The sequence below is a fragment of the Wasmannia auropunctata genome, unplaced genomic scaffold (assembly GCF_000956235.1).
Source record: "Wasmannia auropunctata unplaced genomic scaffold, wasmannia.A_1.0 LD336088.1, whole genome shotgun sequence".
NCBI classification, from domain to species: domain Eukaryota; kingdom Metazoa; phylum Arthropoda; class Insecta; order Hymenoptera; family Formicidae; genus Wasmannia; species Wasmannia auropunctata.
Genome location: NW_012026802.1, coordinates 533169 through 543266, shown reverse-complemented (window position 1 = coordinate 543266; position 10098 = coordinate 533169). Strand labels below are relative to the sequence as shown.

The 10098-nt window shown below is 33.6% G+C and overlaps 1 protein-coding gene across 6 annotated transcripts in view; it reads right to left on the bottom strand.

Moving 5' to 3' along the window:
- The window catches only part of LOC105448125 (uncharacterized protein KIAA1109), a 16936-nt gene extending 6977 nt beyond the window's left edge, over nt 1-9959 (bottom strand). For 2 of the 6 annotated variants that reach the window (XM_011686492.1, XM_011686498.1), the window contains exons 1-22: nt 9616-9959; nt 9468-9544; nt 9045-9378; nt 8787-8968; nt 8490-8718; nt 8024-8412; nt 7774-7935; nt 7520-7645; nt 6503-6641; nt 5807-6049; nt 5193-5449; nt 5052-5081; nt 4655-4958; nt 4172-4567; nt 3594-4091; nt 3104-3519; nt 2573-3011; nt 2238-2485; nt 1389-2086; nt 1138-1298; nt 823-1022; nt 323-552 (exon numbers count right to left, since the gene is read on the bottom strand). In XM_011686492.1, coding sequence (XP_011684794.1) covers nt 323-552; nt 823-1022; nt 1138-1298; nt 1389-2086; nt 2238-2485; nt 2573-3011; nt 3104-3519; nt 3594-4091; nt 4172-4567; nt 4655-4958; nt 5052-5081; nt 5193-5449; nt 5807-6049; nt 6503-6641; nt 7520-7645; nt 7774-7935; nt 8024-8412; nt 8490-8718; nt 8787-8968; nt 9045-9378; nt 9468-9544; nt 9616-9946 — 6089 coding nt within the window. In that variant the 5' untranslated portion in view covers nt 9947-9959. Of the gene's footprint in view, nt 1-322; nt 553-810; nt 1023-1137; nt 1299-1388; nt 2087-2237; nt 2486-2572; nt 3012-3103; nt 3520-3593; nt 4092-4171; nt 4568-4654; nt 4959-5051; nt 5082-5192; nt 5450-5806; nt 6050-6502; nt 7197-7218; nt 7265-7519; nt 7646-7773; nt 7936-8023; nt 8413-8489; nt 8719-8786; nt 8969-9044; nt 9379-9467; nt 9545-9615 lie in introns of those variants that run through there. The other 4 variants (XM_011686495.1, XM_011686494.1, XM_011686496.1 and 1 more) reach the window with 4 other exon arrangements.
- Nucleotides 9960-10098: the final 139 nt, after the last annotated feature.

The window sequence follows — 10098 nt, the reverse complement described above, 5'->3', positions numbered from 1 at the left end:
CGTGTGCTCTTCCGATCTGTCATTTTATTGAAAATTGTTAAAATTTGTTTAATTAAAATGTAATTTGGTATAAATGTTACTGGAAGATGTATGGAGTTTAATACGCACCGCGTGCAAAGCGTTATTTTTTTTGAAAATTTATTTTTTATCCAAAATTGTTAAAATTTGTTTAATTAAAATGTAAATTGGTATAAATGTTATTGGAAGATGTATTGGGATTCAATACGCAGCGCGCGCGAAGCGCGCGCCTGTTATATACTAATATATCAAAATGTGCAATTGCAAAAAAAAGAAGTCAAGTTTATTCAAGAATAATACATACCTTCTAAAGTCTTTGAATACCATCGCTTCCAATTCATGTAGACGTTTCATTTCCTGTTCTATTGTCCCATGCGAAGCGCCCAATGATCGCAAATCGTTTATAATTTTCGCTTGCTCGTTCATCTCTTTTTCTATTAATTGTGACCTCTTCTTTGCATCGAGTGTGGGATCGAAGATAAATGCCGGGAGACTGTCCGTCCAATTTTTCGATTTTTTCATTAATATGCTTTCCTATAAATGTATACAATTTTAATAAAAATATCGCTACACTAATTCATGAGAATAATAAAAATGATATTATAAACGATCTCGAACATATTAATTACTGTTTGGTTTACTACTAAGATTTAATAATTAAGACTTTATATATAGTTTTATATGCATATTGTATATAAAAGGTGTCTTTTATTATACATTACTTACTTAAACATAATGCAAAAGCTGCATGTATAAATAGCAAAAAAAAAAATTAAATTAATTAAACCATACTTTTTTCTTAACCTGGCTAGTGCTATTTTCTGGTTGATCACCATCGTCGCTATCATAATCTGCGGGAACGTGGATATCATCCTCTTCTTCAGAACCAGTTAGCATTGTCAATGTATGTCCAAGAGCCGATAGTTGTTGTCCCACATTGACATCAAGATGAATATCAACTCCCTCCATTTGCCATTGAACGTTTAAGATCCATTTAGCGTTATCTAGAAAAAATTATTTATTTTATAAAAATTCTATATGAAAGAGAAACTATATGACTATTTATATACGCTTCTAAATTATTTTAAAAATATTATTTTTATTGAATGCTGATCGTACCAGATTTATCTTGTTTTTGAGCAATAGTCCTACTACACACTTCGTATGTGCCTTCTGATACGACACATAAATTCATTATACTGCTATCAGTCATATCTGGTTTCCAATCGTCCAAAGAAGTTTCAAAGTCTTCGGCAAATCTCAAGCACAATCCTACAAACCTAATGAGAAAAATACAATTTGGAATATAAATTGGAACATGTAAATATCAAGAGTTTATAAATAAAAAAATTATACATATGTATACATACCTTCCTTTACTAACTAAACTACCGCTACTACATGCGGATATGCTTGTATTTTCAAGTGTCACCACAACAGCACCTCGGGATTCTCCATCGTAGAGGCCTCTGTTTAATTTCCAATTATTTGGCGGTAAAGGATTAAGCGGCAAACATATGCCCATGTCATCGACTGTTAATTGCAAAAATAATGTTCCAAGATGAGGCGCACTGAGCTGACTTGTCAGTTGCCCGAATGGAACTTTTTCAAATACTTGCTGAGTAGCAGTTAACACCTCTTTATTCAAATTAGATCGCTTTTCATTCCAGTATTCATATGCATTTTTGTAATTTAACCAAACGAGTATAGCTTTATCAATAGCTATCGGTTGTATATAAATTAGTGGACGTTTGAGAGTAATTAAAACTACTTCTTTGTCTTCTCCCTGAGCCATTTCCTCTTGAAATGCATTTCGTAGTCCTATTCTAGTATTGAAGAAAGCAAATTGTTGAAATTCGGGCTCTGCTTCTTCAAACAATACATTTTTTAATAATTGTCCCAGACTTAAGTTAATATCAACTTGTGCTTTGCCAAATAATTTCATGTAGGGATTAGGTTGAGTAGCTCCAGAAACATTTTGCACTCTGTTAGATAATTGAAATTCTACCGCGCCGGTTTCTAACCGCACTGCCGAATTTGTTGGAGTTGTTGCAGTTAGTTGAATCCTCTGTAAAGAAATAAAGTATCCTTTGTAATATTCAAATATTTTTTCATTGATCATTGATCAAAAATTAATAACGAGTTCGCAGATGCTGATTTATAAATTCCCAACAAAGCGGAATAAATATAAAAAAAAATTTTGTAAAAAAATGCCTTACCTTAATACGTATAATCAGTGAAAATAAAATTCGTTTCAAAGTAGAGCTGGTTGATTCGTCATCTTCGAGCCACAAAGGTACTGGTTTTTCGCCTCCGTAGACCTTCTGTACTACCTCATTCACCTCTTTCATAAATACCTTTTGTACAAATACCAAATGATTTAAAAGATCCGTCGTTAAAGAATGCTCAAACACTCCGATATCTGCAGTTGCACTCAGGTAGCTACCTTGTCTTAATACAACACCATCTGCAAAACAATCATAAAATTTTATTTTATTTAAAACGCAATTATTGAAAGATAAAAATAAAAATATACAATTCATATGTTATTTACCCGCTAGTTTACTTTCGTTCAAGTTACTGCTTCCGTCTTGAATGTATTCGGCCGAAACATGTACTTTAGGTAATTCAATACTTGCTTCAGACGGTAAGTTTGCTTCTGTCACTTGTAATTTCGTCGTAAAACTCAGATTATGATGCGGCAAGTCGATAGTAAACTTAGCCTTGCTACCAGTTATGCCGGAACTATTCACCTGGTCCATTTTGTACTGGGCTTGGAGAGATGGTAATAATGCCGCAGTTATGCTTAAACTTTGAAGTATTATGTGGAATTGCATAACAATAGGCTCTAAAAGACCAGACACAGCCTGCGGCTTTTCTACGCCTATTGACGGAGCTGGCGCGTAATGATGTGGACTGCCCGGAACAGCATCTACATCGTCTTGCTGTTGTCCTCGCGACATTCTCGATGACGTTCTAGTAACTCTTAATTCCTAAACCAAGGTAACACGTCTTTAACGTTTAAGAATTTAACGTTTCTTTAAGAATTAAAATGTTATTGTAGTATTTAGAATAATGCATTTACCTGTAACGTTGACGACAACTGCTTGCTGCCTCTGGTCATCATTCCATGCAATGCTACAGGATGCTGCGGTATATCGATATTTACAGCGCCGACAGTCAACAAACCGCTGTTCTTATCCTTTTGCCGCCTCGTAATGCTGGAATATAGAGCTTGTGATTTTCCAACGGTAACTTTCACGACTGTTTGTTGACCAGGGGCAACGCCTTCCAACAGTACAATCATCGTTCTTCCGATTTGTCCAGTCATACTACATTCTAAACTTGCGGGTCGCGATTTCTTGCGGCAAGTTAGACTAGCGTGTAGACTAGTAATTTCTGCTTCAAGCTTCAAACCACTTAAAGTAGCCAATAATCTGGTTCTATGGATTCGTGCTACGCCAAAAATAATCAGCCTCGTTCTTTCGCCTGTTACAATGTCTATAAATAGCGATTCGATTATTACAGTTAAAAAGATGAAGATTGAAAAACATTGAACAATATTTTATACTTACTTAACTCTCTCGATGGAGGAATTGGCGTTGAACTATTCTCAGCATTCAATCCTTTTTCAATGTCAACATCCTTGGTTTCATTCAAGATCTCATACTTTCTTCCACTTCTGTAATGTTCCGCTGCCTCTGCAGGTATCGAAAATCGATGGGTGATAGTTTTAGTTTCCGGACGAGTTGCGTACAAATCCAGAAGGTAGTATATAGTTTTCCAGCATCGTGGCGTCAAGTGTGCGCTATCTTTACACGTATCCGTAAATTTATCTAAACCAGATCCACTAGGGCTTGCCCCGAAACTTGGTGTAATAACACCTTCGCTTAAATTAATATAGCCCTTTACACTTTTGCCCGTGCTTCGTAATTTTTGCGCGAAACTTTGCGGCCGAGAGCGTACAGTTGCACCTGGCAATGCTTTCGATTGATTCGGTTCGAAACTGCTGCGAAGCAATGGTGCTTCGACTTTTTTGCCGTCAGTGAGGAACTGTTCTTGCAGATCGGATGCTAGAAAAATATTATTATATTAGTTACACAATAAATTGAACGCATAATTATTTGCGATAAACAAAATATGGTATATTTACTTGATGAACCATTTTTCGCGACGTTGTCACTAACGATTAAATTAGTGTTACGTTTTGTTTCAGGCTGTTGCTCCTTTAACTCCATCTGTGTTTCTTTAACATTCTGATACATGGTACTTATTTGATGTAATAATCTGAGAAGGGGCATGTTTACTTGCTGGCTTATATAACGAATATTTAAACTAATGTTAACCACTGTGCTGGTATGTTTCTTCAATTGACCTCTAGATATATATAGAACATTTTGCTTTTGAATCATGTCATCTACTGTCATGTCGGCCATTTTTTTAATATCGATGTCTACACCAATTCTTTCGCATAAAAATGCTGGTGTCTCTGGCGGTATATCAAGATAAAATTTCGAGTTGGCTCCTTTTCTCGGCTGACATTTGTTATCTACAAGTATTAAAATAAAATATATATTATAAATAATATGCACTACACTCACAGAGATTAGTTAGTGTTAATCATTTCCAAGCTTACTTTTTTTCTTATCTGTTACTTTTCCAAACTCGCTCACGACTATATCTATGCGCATAGTATCCATACTGCCTACGAGAGATAAATTTGAGCCTAATGAATCTAAGGAGGACAGATTGTTTACGTTTCCTGATCCAATAACTGATAACATCTGTTGTGGCATAACCGATAAGGACGACAAAAGCGGTTCAAAAATCAAATGAGCATCCAATAATCTTAGAGAGTCTTTCATTGGATACAGGAAAGCACCACTCTGTATATCGGAATCTTCAGTGTCGTCGGTAGTCATGGTGTTAATTTTTGAATCCTAAAAAAAAAAAATTATTTTTAGCCTAGTACTTTACATTGGAACGACATATCTGTGTTACAAAATGACAAAAATTGTGCCTTTTTAATGTACCTTTGTAGACTTTTGCTCTGTGCGAAAGACCTATGTAAGCAATTTTTTTCTATAAATCGTCAAAATTTCTCACGAATACATTTCTTACATTTTAATATTGGAAAATTATATATTTGGCAATAGGACCATGACTAGACTTACCCAATTTCCTTTTAAATTTCCTTTGTCGTTATCCTTAATAAATTCTTGCTGTTTTGCCATCCAGCTATACAAATCCTCCCCTGTATTTATAGGCTTAGTAGAATGACTTGTAGGAGATGTAACTTGGTCTAAACTTCCAGTGCTGTGTTGACTACCGTGACCTATGCCGCCAGAATAGATACTAGGATTGGAACCAAGTTGATGCGAATGTGAGATATGAATTTGTGGAGTCTTTTCTTCTTTCAACGTTCCGTAACCTGGTATAAAAATAATTCATAAATTCATAAATACAACTCTATATAGAGACACAATTATTAATGATAATAATAATTACGATTAATTAATTAAACAGACTGATAAATAAAAATGCAGCAATAATAAATGTTCTTGGAGAATGTACATCTTATTAGAATAACTCTCCAGATTAACAAGAGAGAAAGGTATAATAAAAGTACGTACAAAATTGCACGATGATAATTTTATGCAAGAGATGAAATCATGCAGGACAGTTTAATTGTTATTTTTGTTCCAACTGCTTTGCTCAAAGATGAAAATAAGTTGCTAATTACTATAGCTACTAAGAAAATTAAACAGTTCATTCACTGTCCACTTACTTATGTTATTTGGTTCTCGTGTTTGACTGAATAACCCACCGCTGGTGAGTAAGGGAAAAACGATACTTGCACGTGTACTAGCAGGCACTTGCGTTGGTTGTAATGTCTTTCCTCTTTTTGAAAGAGCTACGGGTGGAGAGGGAGAGGAAAATGAATCCGGGCCTGGAACCGGTGTTGCTATAGGGGTCGTATCTTTCCCGCGAGGAGAGCTTACAGGAACCGTCAAACCATCACCACACATACCTAGTCCAAATTCCACATGAAGCCAAGGCGTTTGTATAAGGTTACATTATGTGTAATTCGTTAATTACGGGACTAACAATAACTAATCGGTTACTAAAGAATAGAGTTTTCAGAGCAATGAGAGAAGAGGCGGTTAGGCGAACATATATAAGCATTTATATACACGGGATTAGTAGAAGCATTGAAAGCAAAATGAGTTCTGATGGGATCGTAATGATAAATATTTATTCTACGATTGAATGTATCCCATTTTTCAAAAAAATATACTGTTTTTTTTATGTTATAGTTTAAAAACTATATCATAATAAATAATTTGTACATGTACAAATAATTGAGGTCGTTGTAATTATTACACATTACTGTGTCAATTTAATTTTTAAAAACTGTTGCTTTATCAAATACTCTCATTATCAGCAAAAAATAATGTTACGTTTACTGTGCGATTTGTAATACCTGATGTTTTATCTTGTCCGCTTTTGATATGTGTGTGTTTATGCATGTGGTCCGTATGGATGAGCATAGCACATTCATCTGTCACTTCTTGATCATCAACATCTCCTGCGCTACCCTCCCCATCAGTCAACAGATTCTCCTATATCAGCAAACCAAGGCTCAAAATAATTTTTTAGTATCCAACAAGCCAAATTAGCCTGTCACGACAAAATAATTATATACAAAATTTATATTTATAAACATATGTATAGTTATTATATCAATTTTTACAAAATTTTTTATAGTATTATAACGTTTTAAATTGTCTTGAAAGCGTTTTAAAGCTGATTTTATAAAATAGCACAATGTGATTAAAGAGTTCGCAATATGTAGAAATATTATATTTTATAAGAATGTTTTCAAGCTATTCCATATATATGCAACTATTTATTAGATAACCACATATATATTTTGCAAGCATTTCTGCACCTGCACCTATAATGATATACATATATCAAAAAATAGAACAAAATTGCATTGGACATATATTACAATTTGTTAAAAGCATATATATGTAACACATTTCTTAGTCATTATTTAACAACAATTTTGCAAGAGGAATTTTAAAGCGTTTAGCCCAAAATTTTATTTTTAAGAAAGAAATAAAAGTACTTTTGTGTTATATTTTGCATAATGCACAAATTCTAGAAAAATATTCTTTACTGAAGGATTCTTACTCCTTTTCACATCGATTTCTTCCTCCATTTCTGTCTTATTTACTTGCTGAAAGAAGAAGTTCCTAGCAAATTATGCTCTTTCTATTGTTAACCTTTGGCTATTTCAGATATTATGACAGGATACAAAATATATAAAAATTATACAAGTTATTAAATCGGATTATTAAATCTTAATTTTTTAATACTTGTATATATATTTTTTGTCAACATTTCTCTATATATTTTGTCAAAAAAAAACGAGACGTCAATATCGGAGGCTTAAGTTATAATGACTGTAGATTTACATGTAAAAATATCTTACCTCATCAGGATCTGACACGGCAAATGTAACGTTTAATGGTTTAACATGTTTAGTTTTGTAATTGTGCTCCAATAATAACGGCGTATACAGTACATTCTTCCATTGTCTGCTTAACACAATAACGCCCTATAATGTATATATAGGAAAATATTAAATTAAATAATACCAAAAAAAAAAAAAAAAAATACAAATTTTATAAAAGTTTTATTTGATAAGGAAATATATCAAATCTCAATTGTCTCAACGATTATTACCTGCCGAAGTGTAGAAAGAAGTGGTAGATCAGATTCTTTTAAATTGGCTTCAATATTTATGATTTCAGATAATAAAACATAATTTTGCAATATACTACATAATTGACAAGAAGGATCTTCTTGCAATGTTTTCGCTAAAGGTGTTAATCTTCCATAGCGACTCTATTTGTAAAAAATCAATATTAATATTAATAACAAGAGAAAATACTTTTTTTTATTGCATTTTGTTGCATCAAAATATATCACATACCTTTAAAGGCATGTGTATTCCTTGTACATCTAATGCTTCTGCCATAAGACAGGCAACAATTGCGGTAGATCTTCGATACATTGTTCTAAACATATGAACAATACGAATTGCGAATTTGTTACTGGGATTCATCCACGCATTTATCGCTGGTGATGCGGTGCTCAGCAAATTCCAATCTAGTCTTGTGTAATCAATCTTTCTCGTTATTGGGGTACGTGGAGGTGCAGCAAAATTAAACCACACCGTTTTTAATTCAATAACGCATGATACAGTATTTCCGTTTGCCACTTTGGACGTAAGACTGGTGCACGTCGCGCTCATATTCATTTGAGTGCCAGCAGATGCATTTGTCGGCTTTATTTCTGTCTCTGCAGTAGTTGCTGTGGACGCTAAAAGTAAAAAAACACTTTAAATAATCACAATATTAATGTAATAAATGTCACTTGAATCATAGTGCTTTTTTTACCAGCGATATTATTATCCAATTCGTCTTGGCTTTTAACACTGTCTGTACAAAATACTTCAGCCTCATTCTTTTTGTCACCATCACCATTTTCTCCTTTTTCAAACTGAGACCTCTTTACTACTTTCAATTTAATTCCTTCGAAACCACATTCAAACATAATAAATCCTAATCTATCTTCTCCACATCCCATGGTAAATTCTTCAGTGGCTTGTGGTGGTCCAGTCTGTTTCTAAAATGTATGAAAATTATATGTACTGTTACTGTTGAAATAATATTGAAAGAAAAATCTATACATACATTTAATTTTTCCTTTTCGTCCATCAGATAATGCAAATAATAATCAATACACTTTAATGGCGATGTCATTCTTGTGCAGGTAAATAATACTTTCGAATAATGTGCAGGTATGGCAGTTATCACTGCATCCTTCAATATGGAAGACTCGTTTCTTAGTCTTCTTAATTGAGAGTGTGCTTTGCCTATTAAATATCAAAATTTTATATTGCATATATAGAACACGTATGTGAGAGTATACACATTTATTTGTGTTTATACCGATATTTAAAGTGACTATAATTTCTTCTTGCTGCTTCTCCGATGTTTCTATGTATACCGTTTCTCCTCCCACGTCAGCCACTACTGCAGTAGTTTGGTGTCCCGATAAAAATGCTTTGCTGATTTTGTTTACCTTCTTCTGATTCGGTAATGCAGCTGGTTTATGAAAAGTCTGAACAACTTCTCGAGCTTGTTTTCCTAGATAGAACCTCGCAGTAACATCGTCGAGACAAATCGCGAATAGCGATACACACGTCAAGTCCCGAATATTTTCTAACGCAGAGAACGAGATAATTTCTTCGACGACAGATGCTTGTAACAACGTTAGATTCAACTAGAAAAAAAATTTACATATAATTGAAGAATATGCAAATGAGAAAATTATAATTACATCATTTGTTACAGAAAATGATTGCTGTTTACCTTTGGTAAAATAATACTGCCTTGTACTTGCGTCGTGATACTTTCTTCATAGACATTTGTCTGTAGCGCTATTTTGCCTGTTGAAATAAAATAAATTATAAATACAAACAATTTAATTCATACCGAAACGTATATCGTAAAAACTAACATTTGTCATCACCTTGACCATTTTTAAGATTCCTTTCCGCTGTAGATCGTTTTGAACTAGTTTGAACTTGACTCCAATATGATAAACTTTGATCCTGCTTTAAAATATTTGCATCCTCTACTTTGCTTATACATTCGTTGTGAAGATGATTTAAGATTGTCAATGGATGTAGACTAGCCAAGGTTGGTATAATACTGTCAATAAATCGTTGAAGTGACTCAAGAACCATAGGACTTAACATAATATCGACATCTCCTTTGAATTTGACAATAACCGTTGTGCGTAGCCCGGTTTCATGCAATATCGCTAACAATTCCTCCTCATTATGCATCGCATTATCTTCCTCACCTGATTGTATAAAAAAAAGAAAAATCTTAAATTTCCTTAAAACTACAATTTAAATATACTAATACATAACAGGCGCGCGCTTCGCGCGCGCTGCGTATTGAATCCCATACATCTTCCAATAACATTTATACCAAT